This window comes from Lissotriton helveticus, chromosome 12 (genome assembly GCF_964261635.1).
Source record: "Lissotriton helveticus chromosome 12, aLisHel1.1, whole genome shotgun sequence".
In the NCBI taxonomy this organism is placed as follows: Eukaryota; Metazoa; Chordata; class Amphibia; order Caudata; family Salamandridae; genus Lissotriton; species Lissotriton helveticus.
In genome coordinates, this window is record NC_136073.1 from 916693080 (window position 1) to 916715242 (window position 22163).

The window sequence follows — 22163 nt, forward strand, 5'->3', positions numbered from 1 at the left end:
GCTACAAAAGGCTGAGGGCGTCGTGTACTGGATATGGAATCTGATCGTTGGCTCTAAGTGGATTCAGTTGAGTTCTTAAGTGGTCGCTTCTGTTCTTATTGTGTCTCAATCTTTCCGCTCAGTTCTGGACTTGTTAAACTCAGTTAACTTGTTTTAGTGGAAGTGCACTACTGGTTGTAGACAATAATGCAGTCATCTCTTTGGCTATCACCGATGTCTTGATAGTGGGCTTTCGGAGGGAAAAGGAACATCTTTGGAGAAATTAATTTATTGTCTTGCATCTGTCTCTGGACTTACTCCTGACAGGTGGCTGCATTTATCTGGTGTTTTTATATAGTAGATGCAAGGCCCAAGAGCAACAGGGTGCTTTATATAGAAAACATGGTTGATAACAATGGCTGCAAACTTTACAACAATAATCAAAATATATACACACACAGCCCATTCTGAGATCAATCTCTGGTATAGGCAAGAATGCAGATATCTAGAGAATAAAACACACACACACCAAACATTCAAAACTGGGTTTACTGTAAGAGTAATGTTCGGGTGGATGGCAGGCGGAATAGAATTCCAGAGATTGAGTGAACAGCCTGGGATAGGCAGTATTTATTTCTGGCAGCAAGGAGTTCAAGAAGGATAGTGTCTGAACTGCAGAGTGGTAGAGAGCTTCTCGAGGTTTCCAACTTCTTGAACAGATAGTGGGGATGGTATAAACGTGGTGAACTTAATACATAAACTCCAGGTTTAGATGTGGACCTGCTGTCAATAGGGAGCCCACTCGGAGTGGAAAATGGAAGTTGTGTAACTGTAGCCGTCCATCCCTACGGTCCCGTGTGCCGCTGCGTGAACGGAAGCCTTGCGAGGATCAATGTGGATTTCTGGGATGCCAGAAGATTGCACAGTTGATAAAACAAGTTATTCTTTTAAATGTACTCCTTGTCAAACCGGTCTCCTCTTCCAAGGTTGTTTCCAGGAGCAGAGGCTGGAAATAGGTCTGTAGTCAGCAGAGGCTTCTGGGTTTGCAGAGGAGCATGTTTCAGACAGTTGGTGCTTTTCCAGAGACATTAACTAGGAGGAGATTGGATCATTTGCTACCGTGAGATATTGGCTTTCCGTGTCCTTAACTACATTTATGCTTTGATGTTCTCCAGTTTATGCTCTTTTCTTGGAGTTAATCTGTAATTTAATTTCTCCCTGTAACATAAAATATGGGATTGTAGGTCTAGGTGGTGATCTCCCGGGAAGTTCGGCTTTACCGTTCGTATTCAAAGTGAACCATTTCTTTTTGCACTAAAAGTTAGATGGATCATTTCTTTTTCTCTTGACATAGTCCTGCGAAGGTGAATTTTTTCTGGTATATTTTCCGTTTGTGCACACCATCTGAGTCCACTTGAGCGGGTAATGGTTTTTGCTCTTTTCCCTAAACCTGCCCTTTTCTTTTTTTGCATCTTTTTTAGCAGAGATGCGTTTTTCTTGCAGCCGCACCTTTGTGCATATCAACAGTGCTGACCGTATAAAGCAAGTTGTGTCGTAGAGGATTTCCATGGATAGTCATAAGCATTTGAATAGTCCCGCACATGCGCGGGGACCCCTTAGCACCTCTTTAGATATATCTTCTTAAGTGGACATTTTCCGCCTTTCATCAGGAAGGCCTGCAAGACACTTAAGAGATAGAAAACCAAGAATGCAGCCTAAATATATAGGCTACACCAGCCGCATCTTAATCATGAATATAAACAAGTATACTAAATTTTGGGTCGATTTTTTTAGTGTTTTACACAGAATAATCCCCTATTAAACCCTTTTTTATGATAGAGTTGAAAGGAAAGGACAGAATAGCCCCGTAGGCTGCCATTATATGTCTTAAAAATAGAAGCTGTGCCTTGAAGAATCCAGAGACCACCAGTATCGCATCATGAACCGCCAGTGGCAGCTACTTCAGTTCTTTTTCCCGGCTCCTGCTATCAGGACCCTGGAGCATTGAGCTCTACCAATTTGGTGTTTCTTTTCAAAATTCACATCTGAATTTAGCTAATAACTACTTCATTCGACCTCTTTGGTCTTCCTCTTAGTTTTTCTTACAGAAAATTAGCAGTTTTCACTCAAAAATGCCATCTATATTTAAAAATGCTGATTTTATTAACTCCTTTTTAAAGACTGATTACTTTGTATGTGTATACTTTTATGATCTATGTTTATTAATATGACCAAATTAAGTGGATTGGATTGGATTTGATTGGCTTTCCTGCTCACTTGTAATATCTCGCCATAGAACTAAACCTCGCAGGGGCACATCTGCTCATGCAGATATGTCCTCACTTAAAGTACTATGTCCCCTGCCTCCGAGCTCAAAGGCCTGCTGTAGGGGTGACTTTCATATGTTAAATTCAATGACGTTGGCATGACACAAAGGGGTGTGTCATGTCGGCTTTTCACTCATGGTTTACACCATGTCACGCAGCCTTCAATGGCAGTCCGTGTGAATTTGTATTGGGGTCCCTTAGGGTGGCATAAGATATGCTGCCGCCCCGAGGACCCGGCCCGAGGTACCATTTACTTTGGTTTAGGGAATGAGCACTGGCACTGAGGTCAGGTTGGCAGGCCTCAGTGCACTGTCAGAGTCGAAAATCAGCATCGAGTAGCTAAAAAGGGGGCAAAAAGTGGGGATTGACTGCAACAAATGCCCATTTATCTACACTTGAGATAGAGGGGACTGTCTTTACCAGCAAGAGGTATTATTTGTCCGTCTTTGATTTTGTCTTACTGTTGGTTTGAGTAGTGAATTCTGGTAATGGGTCCAATCTTCTCCCTCCGATTATCTACCCTTCGGGGTGCCATTAAACTATGTCTAGGCTTTATAGAAACAATTAATTTTAAGATGACAATATTTAAACCATCGGGTTTATTATCACATATGAACCGGTTTAAAAAACGATTCCCCGTTATCCACCCAACTCCCATCCCCCCCATAAACAATACACTTTGTTGAGGTATAATCTGCATCTCCTGTTGCCGTTCATCACAGCTCGCTCGGTTGCTGGATGAATTTAGAACTTTAAACATGAAGACAGCTGTAGGAGGATAAAACATTGTTATCCAATGAGGCCCTCCAGCCGCAGTTATACTTTCCCCTCCAGATCCTATGTAGAGATATCCATCTTCGTCATTTTCTGTTGAGCTCAGGGGTAGAAGGAGTAAAGTGCACAGAATAACTTCCTTGAGTTCCATACGAAATCACTCGTAATGGGCAATAAAAGTTTGGCCTATAAAATGATGCTTGCGGCTGAGATTGAGGGGAGAGCGGATCTATTTCCATTTAGGGCTGAAAAATAGAGTGAATATTTGTTGTCCGAGGTGACATAAAATGAATTGAGAATAAAATGGAGAGTACTAATATTCTTGCACAGACAATTTTGAATGTGTCTCGGGTTAAGGACAAACATTTCAAATTACTGAATGATTATACCACTATACGCCGTATCGTCGTACGGATTGGCGGTAAGGCAGGATAGTCCGTGCTTTCGGTGTTGGGCGAATGGGAGCGGGAGCTGCCCATAGCTTTGCTGCTTGAATAAATATATGCAGTTCTGTGCTTTGCATGGTGTGCCACCCGACTGATATTTTGCTTCTTCTATCATTGCATCCAGATGTATAATACAAGTAACGTTACACCTACAATTAGCCAGGACTATTAGCTTTGGCAATGGTTGTTAGTTGCATAAATTTGTATATAATATTGAAAATGCTTCTGCTCTTGTGGAAGGGATTTTTGCTTAATGCTTGTGCTGCCGTCTTCAGAGATGGGTTTTGAGTCTCGGGTCAGAGTAACATCCTGTGATTATTGGCAAACCAATGAAACTCCCCAGGTATATACATAAATCATGTATATCGCTCCAATACTCTTGGGTTGAGTTTGCACTATATAAAGCTTACTGCATTCATTTCTTTTAAGCAACTAGACCCGAACTTCGGGGGGGGTCTAACACTCCAGCAGTGCTAGCCCTAGCACTAGTTGCACACTGTGCAATAGTCTTTTTTGACCCCCCTCCCCCATTCCCTCCTTCTCCATGAATTCCCTCACCACCATCTCTCTAGAGCACCTATCTGACAAACATTTCATTTATTAATAGCAATGCTCATAGTTTACTCACACTCAGTTCTGTGATCTGCACGGTACATGTTCTTGGTCGCAGGCACATTAATCCTCTGTGCTGTGTGGGTGGCAGAAGTCCCCATGTGAGTGCACGATGAGCGATGCACCAGTGTGAGAGTAGGGTAGGAGGAGTGACTGCAGGGTGAGTGAGGGTGCAGAGTGGGACTAATTAATGCATGGTTAGTGATGGGTTTGTTTGAGTGAGATTGCAGATTGAGCCATGAGGGGAAAGGAGAGTAAAGTATCACATGATTGCTGGGTGAGTAGTGTGCTCGTGTGACTACAGGGTGAGGTACAGAGTGAACAGCGCAAGTGCAGAGTGATCACTGTGAGTGCAGGGCGAGCGAGTGAATGGTGTGAGTGCATGGGGATCGCTGTGAGTGCTTGGTGATCAATGTGATGGTTGTGATCGCTTTCAGTGCAGGGTGAGCGAGAAAGTGATGGGCGAGAATGAGGATTGAGTTGTCTGAATGCCTGGTGCATTCCCAGACACTTGAAGCAACTCAGCAGGTTATTGATGGCGGCGCAGGGTTTCAGATACAAGTTAAACTATTACTATTATGGTATTAATCAGGGATTGATGGTGGAGGGAATAAATCATGTGCTGATCCTGCAACAAACTTTCAGTCTCATGATTAGGGTTGCCAGCTCAATATTTTGATCCCCCAGAAGGGACAAAAATAAGCAGTCACCTAAAGCCTATTTTCAGCACTTATCTGTGCATACTTCGAACAGCCAATGTTATAGAATGCACTTTTAATTGTGTTGTTGGGCTGCCTGAATGATCCATGACTGATAATTAAAGGGAACAAAGAGAGAAGAGTCACATTACAAATGAATACATACTTTTTTTTTATTTATAACCATGTTTAGTGCGACGACGAGGTCTTTGCAGACTCTTTAAACAACACATGAGTGGCATTTTTCTTTTGGCAACCCTACTTTCTATTCCTTTTCATGAAATGCATTCTCACACTACTGCAGTAAATGTAAAACACAAATGTAAGGAATCGGCAGAGTGGGGGCCATGGGGGGTACTGGAACCAGAAAAAACTAAGCTTCGGTAACCGCTTTACAAAGGTATGTAAATATGCAAAAGACCTGTGAAAAAAATCAGCGTGCCGGAAATAAGACTCAAGACCCTGCCCAGCCGAGCACACAGGCTGATGCACACGACTAGGGCTAACACCCTTTTAGCCCTACGTGCATTGCAGCAAGTTTAAAATCACAGCGTGGGCTTCCAGGATCATCTGAAAGCACACATGGTGCTTTTAAACTTGCTGTATTTCTTTTCTTAACGCAGCACGGATGCGAACTGATTGTGGGCCTTTTGAAAGTATTTATGTAAATCACAGCGGCCTTCCAAGGCTGCATTCAACATAAATACTTTCAAAAGGCAAACAATCAGCCCCACAGCCGCGCTCTTTTTAGAAAAGAAATGCATCCGGTTTAAGAGCACAAACATGTGCTTTCAGATGATTCTGAAAGCACACCTCGTGCTTGTAAACTTGCTGTCTCAGACTTGTCCATGGAAAACGCAGTAAGGGAACCAATCGGGCCATGAAACCGTCGGTGTACGTGCGCTTAACAAGTACTTTTAACATAACTTAACAATAGGGCCCTGCTGGTGATGTGCGTGATCCATCGTGCGAGAAGGAGACGGTGAGGAGTAATGAAATGATTCAAAATGGACCATTGGCCTTATGTGATCCTCTAGGGTTTTAGCGAGATGATGGCCTCCGTTGCAGACTATTTGCCAAAAAGCATTACTTTTTCTATATAGGGCTTTGGGTTCAGCGATATTGGCTCTATTACCTTGTTTATGGCAATAAGACGGGTAACCTTGGCAAACCTACAGTCCGAGATAAACTGCTCCTGGAATCTAGAGGCTTTTTAACCAGTTTTGTCATCTTTTTGAAAGAAATCCTTCAATTCAGGAATAACATCTTGTGGTTTGGAGGACACTGTTTGGGTTACCCAAATTCTCCATCATCATGCCACAATAGTTGGCAACCACGGCATACATTCTTGAGGTAACATTGGGGGAAATGCTTGTCTCATTTCATTGGATGTTCCTTCGGTTATTACTTATAGCCAAAATGTCAGCTCCTTGGGACTGTCCTAAGGGATGGTGTACAGGCAGCAGACTCTGGGTGCTAAGATGCAAAGAGTCATGGACATTTTCTTCTCTACTTATGGCCTACATGTCCTGGGGCGATCTCCAGATCCTAACATTCAAAAGGATTTAGTCTGCTACAGTAGTAATCCCCCTCCGAAAAGTTGGAAGTGCATTGATGTCGTGGTGGAAGTGGCCATTACAAGCATGCAAGCCATATGAGAGATGTTGGACTTGGGCCTTGTGGCAGGTTCACCCCTGAACTTTTTGCCTTAAATTATAGTGATTTCTGGTCTTTGCGCACTTTGACACTGTGGCGCAGTGTAAAGTGCTTGCGCTCCCTGAGTGCGTGTGTGAGATAGGCCTGCCCTCCCATAGGAATGCATGGGGAATGTATGTGTCCCTGGTAGTTCCTGATGCGTGGGGAGTGCAGGCTCGAGTTTGGTATGTGTGAACTCGTGAGAATGAATGCTGCGAGATGGTGTATGCGGCATGTATGTGTCTAGTGGGGAAGTGCTACTTCTAGACATGGCTGTGTGTGTGCAGTGAGGGTGCTGGAGCGTGATTGGCTGGCATGCCAGGCTCCAGGAAGTCTGGATGGGTCTGCCCGGTGGTGAGTGGGAGGTTAGCATGAGTGATGTGTGGGAGGAGTGTACCTGTGTCCTGGATGGGCTGGGTTTTCCCCACTCAATGCTGGCTCCGCCCCCCTGTGGTGTGTCTGGTGACCCTAGCCCAGCCAGTGAATAGAGAGGGTGGTTGAGCCATCAACAGTACTCCCAGACCAGCTGCGACTGGTTCTTCCCCCACCCTGCACCTTTAGACAAAGGGTTGCTCTGTATAAAAAGAGGCTGTAACCTCTTGAAAAATGTTCTTGTTTGCTGCTTGAATCTGCCAGGGGCCTGCTGCTGCTTGGGCCCGGGGGGAAGGCTTGCCTCCCCTGGGCCCTGCCCAGCCCCTGGACTCCTGAAGGACTCTTTCTGGACTATGGACTTCCCTAAAGCGCCTGGGAGCGCTTGTTCGTTGCCCTAGCGCTGTGGAGCGCTGCGCTGTGTCTTGCCCTTCTAGCGCCTGGGAGCGCTGGATTGTCTACTAAGCGCTTGGGAGCGCTTCCTTTCTGCCACAGCGCGCTGAGAGCGCTTTGTTTGCCAAGCCGGTGCCCACCCGGCATTTGTGGAGTTCTGCTGCGCTCGGTATTTATTTTACGAGTGCCCACCTCGCTTTATTGTTATTTTAAAGCCGGTGCCCACCCGGAATTGCCCCGCTGGAGTGCCACCTCGTGCCAGTTATTTAAAAGGAGAGCCGGTGCCCACCCGGCATTTGCTGCTGTCTACTGCCGGGCCGCCGCTCTGCCTGCGACAACCCGGAAGCAGTTGGGCAGCCGGCCAATCCCGGCGCGGCCCCAACCGGAAGTCCCGCCTGCCGCCACCGGCAGGAGAAAGAAGCCGAGTGATGGCCGCCCGGGGCTCCCGTGAGCTGGGGAGAGCCCCGGGCCCGCCAGGAAGCAGCCGCCGGATGTCGCGGGGCTCCCAGGACCAGGAGGGAGCCCCGGTGGAGGAGGAGAGCCGCCGCCAAGCACCAGAGACCCGGTGAGTGTGTGCGGAAGGGAGGGGGGCGTCGGGGCACATTGGCCCGCCCCTCCCCTCCAGAGCGAGACCCTTGTCCAGTGAGGCCCGTGAGGCCTCGAGTGATGCCGAGTCCCCCGAGAGGGACTCCGCCTAACCCCCCACCTTGAGCCACGAGCCCGAGAGGCTCTGAGGTGCCATTCTGCTTTTTGAGCCCAGGAGAGGCTCATGGGGGCATATTGGATCAGAGCCTGAGAGGCTCCTTAAGGCACCTCCATTGTTTTAAGAGCCCACGAGGCTCAAGGGGGCATTCCTTTGTTCTCGAGTCCCCAGGGGGGGGGACTCCAACGATGCCCGCAATTGTGCCTACAGCCTAGAGAGGCTCAGGGCACCCCCAGTGTTCCCGGGTCCCCCGTGAGGGACCCCACCGCCCAGTGAGGCTACATCTTTTTGTTGAGAGCCCCGAGAGGCTCAGGGGGACATTTCATTTCTACAGAGCCTGTGAGGTTCTCAGAGGCCACATTTGTTTAAAGAGTCCAGCGAGGCTCCCACATTGGCCCCATTAATGTTCTTGAGCCCTGGAAGGCTCCAACGTATCCCCACCAACGTTCCTTCAACTGCCCAGCACTTCGTGGGCAGTTGCACCGTTTAGGACCCTGACATTGGGACTGCCACAGGTTGTGGTTTACGTGACTGTGTTGCATAGTTGCTTGTCCTTACACCTCTGAATGGGTAGATTATTCATCATGTGTTTCCTGCACCTCTGAATGTGTTGTGGATGCATCATGTGCCTTGTTCCTTACACCGCTGAACGTGTGTTGATGCGTCATGCGTTTCTCTTACTCCTCTGAATGGGTAGATTATTCATCATGTGTTCTCCTGCGCTGCACCTCTGAATGTATGCATTGCATCATGTGTTATGTTCTTACACCCCTACAGGTATTGTGATACTTAGGTGGTTGTTTTCTTCCTAGTACAAGTGGTGCTAGTGAGGTCCTGGTTACCAGTAGTTACTGATTGGGTGCTATTTTGTGCTACAGTGATTTTCTGTTATGTTTTAAGTGATCGATAGGCCCTATGTTCTAAGTTCTAGGCCTACAAGTATTGTATTCTACGGTCAGAAAGTGCTATTCCTGACAGTGGTCCAAGTGGCCCTGTCTTGTAAATATCCCCTGTAAATTCTGCCCGTGCCTCTGGCACATTGTAAAGTGTGTGTTTTATCTAATGTGTTTTGGTGTAATACAAAGGCTATTTTTATATAACCTGGTGTGGAGTTTCCTTTGTGGTGGGCCTTTGGGTGTTGTTGATGGGGTGCATGCGCAAATACTTAACTTACATCGCCTCCAAGTTTAGCCTTGCTGCTCGCGCCACGTTACCTAGAGGGTGAGCAGGGGTTATCTTGGCGTGTAACTCCCTTGCCCTGACTTGGGAGTGGTGGTCTCTGACTGACTTTGGCGAAAGCCCTGGCCAGCCAGGGATCCCATTTCAAACAAGAGAGACAAGTCAACCATTTAAAAACCTCTGCGGGTTTCCCTGAATTTATAAGGGGCAAACGTATACTCCCCGGAGTGTGTCTTCTTCAATTGTTTGGTTCTGCATAATAGCAGTAGGCTCAAAGGTTAAGTTGAAGTCACCAGCAAACAATAGCATAGTGGAGGGTCACTAAATTGTCAAGTAGATTAAGATTGGGAGATTAACTCTGATGTCTAACTCTTCTAGTGTAAATGTTAATTAAGATAAGGAACAACCTTGGAGAAGTGCTAAGTATTAAACCCTGGATATCTGGAGAATCAGTTGGTAACTCTCATTTGAAGGACAACAGAGGGATTATTAACCACACCATTAACCCGCCTGGGAAATAAATATACTGCTGGAATACAGAAGATCTTCTAAAAGCATTCTGCTTGGCCCAAGTCTTTTGAAAACGACAGATCTCAAATCTTTCTGTAAATTCTCTCCATGCGCTATCCCCCAACGATTTTAGTCGCTCTACGTTCCATCTAAGTATGGATGTAATCATGTCGATGGATTCTTTGAGCTGGGGAGGAGCCTCAGAGCTACACGGAGTACATTCCACCTGGACCCAAATCTAGAATTTGCGCTGTTTTTAGATTCTATCAATTCCACCTCCATAAAGTAAGGTCCCTTCTGGGCGTAATACATTGCGTCACAAAGTAACTAACGGAAGGTACATCCAAGGAAATGGAAAGGCATCAGTTGTTCTTGAGTACATTTGCAAGTCGAGAGAAATGATTTGCTGTTAAAGTGTGTGGGGGAATGTGGCGTTGAGGATTGAGTGAGGGAGCGATCTTCGCGGGTCATAGCAGTCATTTCTGATGGAGGCTTCTTTCATCTTAAAAACAGAAGGCCGCCTGAAGAACGATGTGCAGAAAATTTTAGAAAGAAACAGAGATGTTAATATTGTTCTATATTTGTGGAATGCCCTTGTCTGGACACTGATTATTTTACGGAGTTACATGAGGACACATTAATTTATGTTAGGCACTGGAGATTAAGTGATTTGCCCAGAATCACAGGATGTTCACCATCATTGCAGAGACTTGAACCTTGTTCCCCAGATTCCAGGTCGACCGCTCTAGCCGTTAGGCCAACTCCTCTCCCCTAAATCTAATTTCTATTGAATCATTTTGAGACGATTTTCATACCCCATGGCATAGACAGTTTTGTAACTTGGTTATCTACCACAGTCATAAGCCAATCGGAGCAGTGAAACTTGAATCTCTTCTTGGTTAATTGGCAGCCTTTGTTCCTGCATCATATAGCTGGATGCCCCCGGATCCCCGTTGAGTATCATATGCAGTATAGGGTTGATATTTCACGATCCGATCCAAGTGAAGGCCATCATAAAAACATTTATGAAATCTTATGCCAATGTGCCTTGTTTATAGTAGTAAGATAAGTTGGTTTGTTTATTGAGTTTATTAAAAAAATTGAATGTAATAATTCAAAGAGTATTTACCAACAACCAAGAATGGTAACACAACGCTTTGAATTAAAAGTAAAATAAAATTACTGGCACCCACATTTTATTTAAAAACCTGACCGAATTTAGCCACTGTAAGAAAAAAAAGTATTCCCTGCTTGATGCTTAAGTGTTACAGAAGTGAGTTGTAGACTGAACAGAGGCCACATGGCGGCTTTCATAGTCACACCACAAGTCTGTAAGGCTTGTCAGAGAGAATGATTGGGGAAAGCCCTTGAAGGGAAACGTTTCTAAATTGTTAAATGGCTCTGAGATGTGGATTCATGTGGGATGGTGATAAGGAGACAAGAGGAGGGGTGTGGGTTCGCTCCTCTGACCTGTGATTCGGCCGTTTTCTTCGCAGTGCATCCACCAGCAGTGATTTGCGTCTTTGAAGGTGTCAGAATTGTGATGTTTTTGAATACCCCTTAGTTTATTAAGTGGCCTTTTTAAATGTGTGGGGTGCCATGCAATGCATCTTATATGAAATCATTATATCTGGATGTTTTTACAGTTTCTCCGTGCTGCTGAGGGTTGTAGATTGATGGCATTGTTTATATTTGTAGCATGTGTTGGCCGTAGATATATATGTTTAGCATTATCCAAGTGTTGGGCTCGGACGATTACAGGTTATTTTTCTTTGAAGAAGTCTGAGTCACGAGCTATAGTGACTCCTCCTTCGGTGTGTATTGCGCATGCTGCTTGGTTCCTTTGTTGGATTGTTTTTTTCCACGTTCGGACTTCGATATAGCAGCTCCGAGACCGAAGCTTCATTCTCACCGAGGCCTTTGCAGATGCTTGGAATCAAACACATTTCATTTCTGAACGACGGCAGCGTAAAATAAGTAACATGTCCTTTTTTATTTATATATATATTTTAAATCATTTATTTGTTGTTAAACCATTGATACCTTATTTGCATTATGACATTGTTATGGTTTTAATTAACTTAAGCATTAAAGAATTGAATTGAATTGAATTGAATTGAACAACGGCAGCGGGTGTTATCGATCACTTCACAGCGCCCACCTGGCTCTGGCCCGGCGTTCCACAACTTCTTCATCTCCATTCTACAGGACTACTTCCACGAGGAATGAAAGACACGCCCTTCAGCTTTTGCCCTAATTGCCACGCTAAGTACACCTGGCAAGGCCAAGACGAAGTGTGCACTCTATGTCACAGGAGCATGAAGAGACCTTATGCGAGGCATGTTTGGGGTTCTGCTTGAAGAAAACACTTCAGCATCAGAGGGAGCGTCGTTGGGCCACACAACCACAGAAGATGCACCGGATACCTTCAGGGATCAGTTACCAGAGCCCAGTCAAGAAACAGAAGACAGACGTGCAGATACTGCTGGCTGCAGTGGGAACAGCTCAGACTCCTCAGCTCCCATCCATGTCCTCCAACAAGGAGCTCACCCAATGCTCCAGTGTTGAAAGAGTCTTATTGACATGTTTTTACAGAATTTTTGCTTCTCTTGGTTAGGCCTATCTTACTCCAATGAGTAGCAAAAATTCCCCAGGGATCTTCCCTTAGCCCCACACTTTTTAATCTGTACCTGTTCCCTTGTGCAAATATTGTGCAGTCGTTTGGACTGTCATTGGTCTCCCATGCCGATGACACCCAGCTGGTTCTGTCCATCTTCCCTGATCAGACTAACAAACATCGATCTTTAATGCTATGCCTCCAGGAAGTGGCCAGCTTGAAGGCCGGCTGCAAACTAAAACTTAACAAGGACAAAACAGAATTCCTGTTGTTAGGAAGTGACTATCGAAGTGGAGCCCAGAGGTCGATCCCAGATTGTCTAAGCAAGTTGCCAACACCCACAGATCCAATAAAGGGCTTGAGATTATTGAGGAAAGTGCTAAAGCTCCCCCTCCTACAGCCAGAAGAATCATTGTCCAGGCTCTGGTGATGGCGTGCTTAGAATATGATAATGCCTTATACCTTGGATCCCTGTGTTATGCAATCAAAAAACTGCAGGCAGTGCTGAACGCGGCAGTGTGACGTCTCTCCAATACCTCCTAGTGGTAATCAGTTGTCAAATCCTTCAAGCATCTTCACTGGCTTCCAGTGGTGCGTCACGTCCAGTTCAAGTCCCTCTGCATCATCCATTGGGCCATTACAATAGAGGGCATCCCTTTATGTGTCCAGCAGGTCTTTGAGATCAGCCTCGGCGGATTCACTGCTGATTCCCAGGATTAAGGAATCGCACTGAGGAGGCTGCTCTACATCCTACCTGGTGCCCAAACTTTGGAACTCCCTCCCTCTCAAACTCTGCGTCTTGGAGCAGTAACTCCCCTTCCGTAAAGCTCTCAAGACCTAGCTGTTGAGGGAGTAACTACACCCCAGAGCTGTTATTCAATAGTTGTGAAAGTGCTGGGAGGCCCACAGGTAGCTATGCCTAATACAAATACTGCCGAACAGACTCCGAGCCCCATTCCATACAGGGGCACATCAGTACCTCTGCGAAAGCTGTCCAAACACCTACCAAACCACCCAAACAGGCTTTCAGAGCGCCACTGCCTTCGGGTCATTGAGGTCTCCATCACCAGGACCACAAACACAAATGCACTCCATCCGGAAAGCCTTTGACTTTTGTCGAAAAATATTAAGCATTAAAGTTTGTTTCGGCACTGAAACAAACCACATCGGCACATCCGAAATTCCGGAAGGACCAAATCATTGAGCCAAATCAATGTACATCGGATCCGAAAAAATCCTTTGAATCGAAAGAAGGTCGAACTACAAAGCCTTCGGTATCGAAACTGGTGCATAAGCTGTTGCCAATAAAACCACACATTCAAAAGACTGCAACCAGAGCACAAGGCTATTCTACGTCTTCCACATCTTCAGCGTCGGAAAACACTAAAAGTAGCACAGAGCCACAGCAAAAACAATTGCAGCCCATTCTTTAGCGCTTGTAAGACAAACTAGCAACGTACTCTCTTTGTACACCCAGACACTGAGGAACTAGGCACTGAGCCAAACCGCCTGTTTCTCTTGTGCTTCATAAAAGAAAAAATCATTTGAGGAGGGCATTGCTGGACCTCAACCAACCCATCAACCAAAGAAGAAAAGGAAGGACAGAAGCACAAGTCCTATTTGTTTCCCTCCTTCTCCTCCTCCTATTCCTTCACCTCTTATTCCATCTTCACCTACTACTGTACCTTCAAGGCCAAAGCATACACCCTCTCCAGAACACTTGCCTTCTGAGCATTCACTTTTTTCACCAAATCAATCACCTGCTGGTGATGATCAACCAGAGGGATCCAATATTCACGGACCCACTGGGAGATCCCCAAACTGCCCCTGACCCATGGGATATTTATGATACTGATCTGCTGGGTGATCCATTCCAAGTGTCTACCCATCCAAACCCTCACCCTCCTGTGGGGCTGCCCTTTGAATACAATCGGGTTGAAATGCAGGAACTTGCTGCAACTCCTCCCTGATCAATATAGACAACGTGCAACACAATTGGCAGGAGAAGGCAATCCTAGATCTAATGCCCTTAGACGCCTCAGACACAAACGCCCCCAAACTTAACACCAGTATCCTCACCATGCAAGATCAGAGTCTCTGGGTTCAAACCAGCAACGCCTGCTCAATTGACCTTTTGATGGGCAAAACCTATTTGATCCTCATGTGGATGAAATGCTAGTTAAGTTAAAAAAGGACACTGAAACCGCGAATGCAATGCGGGCCCTACAAACATATCAGCACTGTGGTTCATTTCTTACGGGTCAATACAGTGGTGCAACCTGAGGCGGTTCCTCCACCAACTCTGGCAGTGGCAATAAACCGCACGACTCCTATCGGAGTCGATTTACCAGGGGATTTACAAGATCTTTCTATGAAACAATTTTTTAAGATAAATGTAGAGGCCGTGCAGCCACTACCACAACCTCCACCCCTCCAAAACAGTGACGAACTACACCTCCCCCAACCACATACAACACCAGTAGAGGGAAGGTTAAAACATTTCTATCCACTATGGTAGGACATCACCACGGACCAATGGGGGTATCCATAATCAAAGACAGGTATTGTTTAGAACTCCAACACCACCCACAATTCCACCAAAACCACAAAATATGCCAAAGGAACATCTTACACTTTTACAGGACGAGGTTCTTTCTCTCCTTCAACAAGAGGCAATAGACATAGCACCCTTACAACGTCAGGCGCATGGAGTAAACTCCCTTTATTTTCCCTTTTTCAAAAAGGGACTAAACATGAACACCTATCCTAGATCTCTGGCCACTCAACAGGTATATCTCCTCAGAACACTTTCACATGGTTGCACCACAAGATGTAATACCACTGTTACAGCAAGGAGATTTCATGATCACATTAGACCTCAAAGATGTACACTTCCATATCCCCATTCATCCAACACACCGCCGTTATGTATGCTTTCATTTAAATGGGCAACAGTATAATTTCAGAGCGGGACCCTTCGGGGTCACTACAGCTCCACGGCTTTTCACAAAGTGCGTAGTGGCTGTTCATCTCAGAAGAGAGGAAATTCACATTTTCCCGTCATTCGACAATTGGCTCATCAAACCCCCAAGTTACCAACAGTGTCCTCAAGAGGTTATCAGCCTTCTGAACAAACTTGGGTTTACGCTGAACACACAGAATTCTCCCCTGCAACCATTGCAAATTCAACCTTTCCTAGGTGCAACTCTCAATTTAGTTACAGCCAAAGCATATCCCAGTCCAGAAAGAGTGAAACAGTTCACAGAAAATATGTACCTCCTCATCCACAAGGTCATCTCACAGTAGAATGACTGATAGGGCTTTTAGTCATGATGTCTTCCTGCATAGCCATAGTAGCACACGCTCGTCTACATATGTGTCGCCAAGACGCCTTCGGGCATTAGCTGCGCATTATAAATCCAATTTCAATTCAATTCAACGCACTCTGCAATCTCAATGGTCTCGAGAGGAGGGGCATCTAATCGATCTAGTGTTGGTGGGGCCAGCCACCCTTAGCTCTCAGCAGTGGTGGAACAGCAACAACGTGTTGCAAGGCCGGCCCTTCAAAGCCTTAATTCTGCAAATCACCATTACTACAGGCGCATCCCTTCACATATGCAAGACCTCAGAGTTCACGGTCTATGGGCAAGAGCTCAAATGCATCTCCATTTCAACCATCTAGAGCTACAAGCAGTTCAGCTAGCCCTCTAAGCTTTGCACAATCTCCGACACCAGAACGTTTCACTAATACGAATAGACTGTATGACTGTAAGGCATTATATTAAAAAATATAGCAGGACACGCCTCTCACAGCTATCCCTTCTATCAGAGTACATCTGGCACTGGCAGTCCATCACAAAATTCACCTCCTAGCTGAATACGTACCAGGGGTGGAGAACGAGCAGATATGCTCAGCAGGGACACATCAGCAGGTGCACGAGTGGGAAATCACCTCAACACCAAATGCCAAAACTTTGCCTGCAGATTCCTCCACCCCCAATCCAAGGCAATACCCTATGGGTGAATTGGTCAGGAGCATTTGCTGACACTTTTCCTCCTCTTCCACTCATTCTATATGTAGTTCAGAACTTACCACAAACATGAGCGCTACAGGCATGGTTCACAATCCTACTTCAATTATTTTAAGTACCACACGAGAAACTGGCTCTTTGGCCACACCTACCAATCCAAGTTCAAGGAGGAGTGATGCACCCCAATCCCACACAACTCAATCTAGCTATTTGGCTCCCGAAATCCTAGAATTTTGGCATTTAAAATGAACACAAGAATGTATGTATATCCTTACACAAGCCGTAGGTTTACAACAAAAAAGTGTAATGCTGCAAAATGGAAACAAAGTGTAAATTTTTGTACCTATAAACAAAGTCAGCCTTTATCACCCACAGTACAGGACATGATAGGCTATCTCTTCCATCTGCAGCAAGCAGGGCTTGCCTTCACATCTATCAGATTACACCTAGCAGCACTAGCTGCCTACATGCAAAACAGGCAATATATGTCCCTGTTCAAAATATCCGTAATCAAAGCCTTCATGGAAGGACTTATAAGAGTTATCCAGCCCTCCACCAGCCCCAGCCTGGAACCTAAACCATGGGCCACCATTCAAACCACTTCATTCATGGCAACTCCAATTTCTAACTTGGAAAGTTGCCTTTCTAGTGGCAATCACTTCTCAGGATACGTGAATTATGGGCACTCGCTCTACAAGAACCTTTCTTTGAAAGTTACCCAAACCAATTAATTCTACGAACTAATCAAAAATGTCTACTTGAAGCGGTCTTATCCTAACCCAAACACAGTAGCAGAGCAGGCTCTGCATACATTAAATGTTAAAAGGTCTATCATTTTCTACATTTATAGGACAAAATCTTTTCGAAAGGCACAACAGTTTTTTGTTGCTTTTAACAAACCTCACATGGAGGCACCAATGTCCAAAGTAGGAATTGCTAGAGGAATAGTCAGATGTATTCAGACATGATATCAAAAAGCCAAAAGGGTGCTTACCATACCACCGCAAGCTCATTCCACCCGTAAACAAGGAGCCATTATGGCTTTCCTGGAACATATCCCTATAGAGAATATTTACAAAGCAGCTACATGGAATAACCAACATACTTTTATTAAACACTACTCACAAAACAAGCCACTGAGGAAAGTAATAAGGGGATATTAGATTTGGGAGGCTTAGAGTTTGAAGTCGAGTCATGAGTGAAATCACTTGCTGGCCCAAAGACGCAATAAACCTTTTTCACCCCCAGTGTCCCAGCACGGACCTACTGTGTTGATGTATTCACTCATCAAAAAGCAAGAGTGGGTCAAGCTGTACTTAAAACATTATTTTAAACAAGTACTTCAACCAATCACTGGCCACAGCAAGGGGAGCCCTGCTTTACATTCAATGCTAAGCGTATGTATCTACGGCCAACACATACTACGAATGGAATATGTTACTTCGCCTGTAAGCATCTATTTGTAGCGTGTAGTTCCATAGATTCATATGCACCCACCCTCCTCCCCGGAAGTTTTTGGTTGCATTACTTAGAAACATAATTTACACTCACAATTTTACGCATGTTTTGTTATTCTGTCACTTTATTTCTCCTTTTCCTAACCCTCAACGATGAGCCAAAACAATCTAACTAAGGAGGCAAGCAACACGCGGAATATACACCAGAGGAGTGGTCACTATACCTCGTGACTCAAAGACTTCTTTGAAGAAAAACAACTTGTATTCGTCCAAGCTCAAGAATAGATGGCAGGATAATGCTAAGCACATGAGTCTATGGCGCTACACACGACGAATAGATACTTACAGGGTAATTATCATTTTCCTTCTCAGGTATACCTATAACCTGTCTAGGTTTGGAACACTTATATGACCATGGTAAAAAGGTGTGGGCCTTCCTACCTCAATGACCAGTTCCTGTTAAGGAGACACAGAAGATATTAAAATTGGAAGATTTTCATGAAAAAATAGGAATTCTATTCACAAAAGAACTTTTGACAAGCAATAAGAATCAATATATTGTGAAAACTTAAAGCACATATCCTGGTTAGTTATTGTATGCAACAGGGAGGCTTTTGCCAAGTTCATTTTAGAAATGTAGCAGGGGTTTTGCGCTGCTAGGCTATCCCTCGCAGTCTCAAATGGGGAAAATGTGTCAGAAGGACCTCCCTGTATAGAGCCGAACTTCCAACGACATTGACATCCATATAGGGGAAGAGTCATGTGTCAAAGCTTTGGACGATGGGACCAGCTGCGGCTCTGCCTACCTCTAAATGACAGTATATACTAACAGAGGGTTCTGTCAATAAGCGTGCAATTCCTTCAAAGAGTTTAAATTTATCCGGATCACCTAGGAGAACCAACCAATGGTGCAAAGTCAACATTGATAACCACACAGACAGTAAAATGAGAATGACACTAAGTATTTAAACTGTGCGCGATATATTAGAATTCATATGTCGTGTAAAACAATACATCAACGAATATCGTGGAAACACAGGACTGGTACAGAAGATATATGGTTACATACATAAGTGCCATATACAAGGTACATTACATAGAACACATTCTAGAAGATAAGACACTCGACATCAACAAACACAGAAAAGATAACTCAATGGGGCATCCGTATATCCTTAGTTTGTATGTTCAAGCATGTGTCCTTATTCCTTGGACGCAGGTATGTCAGACACTAGGCCGGGACACCTATTCTTATCGTCGACGTTTCAACCCTTAATGAACCTCTAAATGAGGCAGCAAACCCCGAGCTCAACAGACAAAGCATCCCCCTTGTGGTGGCTGTCTCTCGATGACTCCTGCTGTACCAAGAATATTGTACTCTTTGTGAAACTAGATTCTAAATGATTGGGGCTGCAGCTCGGAGTAGTTTTGTGAAGGTGTCAAAATGTAAGTGGAGTAATCAACTGGATTGTATGGCACAGGTTATATTTTTTATTAAAAAAATTCTATATATTTTTAATATGCAGAATTTAAAAATGTGGACATAAAACACTTTTTAACGATGATTCTGTAGTGTGCTTAACATTAGCAATCACATACAGAGCATTAATCATTTCACTTCTGTTTTAATTCAACAGGTGATAAAATAAAGACTAGAAACATGAAAGCAGAAAACTCAGAAAAAAACGTGCCAAGAAGAGACGGCACAAAGTTTTTTCTTGGCCCTGAGAATGCGGCAAGCTATGATCTCCAAATGCAGCCAGATATCGGCCCACAGTTGGGAGGAGAACAAAGATTGCTTTGTGAAAGTGGTTTCAGTAGTGCAGCTCCCTTTAATGCATACCAGGAATCCCCGTATGCACGGAGTTCAGAAGAAGGTAATGAGTGGGGGAGCGCGCCGAAACACACAGACCAAATTTCATCCCAGCCAGAAGCACAACTCAATGGTGGACTATACCCGTGTACTGAATGTGATAAAAGTTTTAACAGGAAGGGAAATCTAATTAAACACAAAAGAATACATACAGGCATAAGACCGTACCAGTGCACTGAATGTGACAAGAGCTTCAGTAGGAAGGAGCATCTTATTGTGCACAAGAGAACTCACTCCGGATTAAGACCTTATTGTTGCAGTATATGTGGAAAAAGCTTCACTCAGACGGGTGTTCTCATTCGACACCATCGAACCCACACGCAAGAGCGTCCACATCAGTGTTGTGAGTGTGACAGGAGGTTCAGCCTCAAGGGAAACCTTATCAAACACATGAAAACGCATACCAACAACAGATGACCATCTCAGACGTAAATATCAGGAAGTAAAGAGTGACTTCTGACTTACCTGGTCTGTTTACCTGCAAGAACATCACAAACCGGTCTGGTCAGTAGCCTTCTGTTCGTTGGTGGTTTGAATTCGCCATCGCTCAGTTGGGCAGTATCTGTATTGACAACTCAACATTTTCTGTCGTATTCGCCATGGTTAGACGGAGAGCTTGGGCTTCACATCCCACAGTTCTGTCTTAGTTCCAGAATGCAGTGTGTAGGTGAACGCGCACCTCAGCAGACCCTCTCAAAGCAGAGTCGAAAGTTAAAGACCCAGATTCTTCTGATCACGACTCTGATCTGGAGCTTTGGTATCCTTCACAGAGTAACACGCTTACATTATTCACCAAAATGTGAATCTGTGAAAGATTCCAAAGAATGAGAACTGTAGTTACAGGTAAATAACTTATTTGTTGCACTGAGCGACCAGCATTTTCTGCCCCAAGACTATTTGGCCCCTTCCTGCCCAGACATCTGCTGACAGACCTGCTTCAGGTGATATTATTTTCAGTGCTGCAGGGGCACAATTTCGCAAGCTGCCTAACATAACTGATGTGCATATTTGAACACCTTTAACATGTCAGTACTAATACCTTTTGCAGATGTCATAGAAGAGGTCATAACCATATACAATTAAAGTACCTTACAAACTTTTGACAACAGTCACTATTCCTCTAACAGAGGTTGTTAATCAGAAATCAGGGCAGCTTTACTTAGGACCAGGTTTCAAGCGGGATCCATATGTCCGTCCAAGTGAGATGGCCTTCTCTGCCACATGTTGTTCTTCCAGTGGAAGTTAAGGGTGCAGTACTACTGTGTGCAGGCGCTGCGAGAAACTGTGAAACTGTTGGGAAAAGGGGTTGGTAAGGGCTTTGATTAGTAAACTCTGTTATTAATTACAATGTTTAGTCTCAGTTTTTTCATCTGGTGACAAAGTGGTTCTGAACCATCTGGAAGAACTCCGACACCTGTGGTATTTCTGTGCTCTGTCATCAACCTGCTGAAGTCTGTGCAGAAGTCTAAGCGCATGCCACTGATCTCGCTGTGGTGGCAGCTATGCAAGTGGCACTTGGACTTTTGAGGTGAACGCGATGCTTGGTGTGAGTGGCCACCCAGTACACTGCTGCACGACTGGTCCAGGCTAGCAACAATGGCCTACATATGACTGCAGTCAGTCCCACACTGCTGAGCAACACTGGAGGTCTGCATTGTCTTGCACACGTGTGGACTTGCAGGAGGGGATGCAGAATCAACCGAAAGAAATGAGTGTCACAACATCTGCAATGGGCACGTTTGCTGTTGGAGTGTGTAAGAAGGATGGTGCAGCAAGTTGCCTCCTCACTGCCTGCATGCACATAGTTAAAAAAAATGTAAGCATGCCACAGGGGGGCCACAGTGGCAAGAGAAAATGCCAGTATGCGTGCAGCAACTCTGTGTGCTTCACGAAGCACGCGAGTACTGCAACCAACCAGCCCTGGGGCGCAATATACCCTACTTTGATTATCAGATCTTTTGGGAAACCTTTGAAAAAACCTGTGTACTTGCTGTGTGGTAAATAAATTATTTACACTGCCGGAATTTCTATAGATACCAAAGGGCAATACATAAAATGAGGAGCAGAGTCCGTGGTGTTCGAGTCAAATGGCTTTATTCCAGAACTCGAGTTAAGGGAGAGCTCCTTCACCAAGCGGGTTCAGGAGTAGTCTGCTTTACTTGAAACATGACAGCACTTATATACATTACTTTCACAATCAAAGGAAGGAGTTTCCCGAGCATGATTTAATTATCCGTGATACAATCATACAGAAGACATAGCAGGCTTGGTTTCGTTTAAAGGATAACTTGAATCACATTTGTTAGACATAGACAAACATATGGCATCAGGGTGATTGTAGCAACAAGTTACAGAGTTACTAGTATCTGGGGACAGAGAACTGAGGCATTGTCACAGGGTCATTTTATCTGAAAGGTAAAGAGAACGAGGCATTGTGTGCTCCTTACTTCAACACAAGGGCGGTGATGTTCCACAATGGTATATGTGTGCAGCTGGAAGG

The 22163-nt window shown here is 44.8% G+C and overlaps 1 protein-coding gene across 2 annotated transcripts in view; it reads left to right on the plus strand.

The window, feature by feature from the left end:
* Nucleotides 1-22163, plus strand: part of LOC144799440 (uncharacterized) — a 121707-nt gene that overhangs the window by 69727 nt on the left and 29817 nt on the right. Inside the window, exon 8 of one of the 2 annotated variants that reach the window (XM_078670742.1) lies at nucleotides 19428-19667. The exons of the other annotated variant lie outside the window; for it this stretch is intronic. Within the exon in view, the coding sequence (XP_078526868.1) occupies nucleotides 19428-19667 (240 nt within the window). The remainder of the gene's footprint in view (nucleotides 1-19427; nucleotides 19668-22163) is intronic. 2 annotated transcript variants of the gene reach the window in all.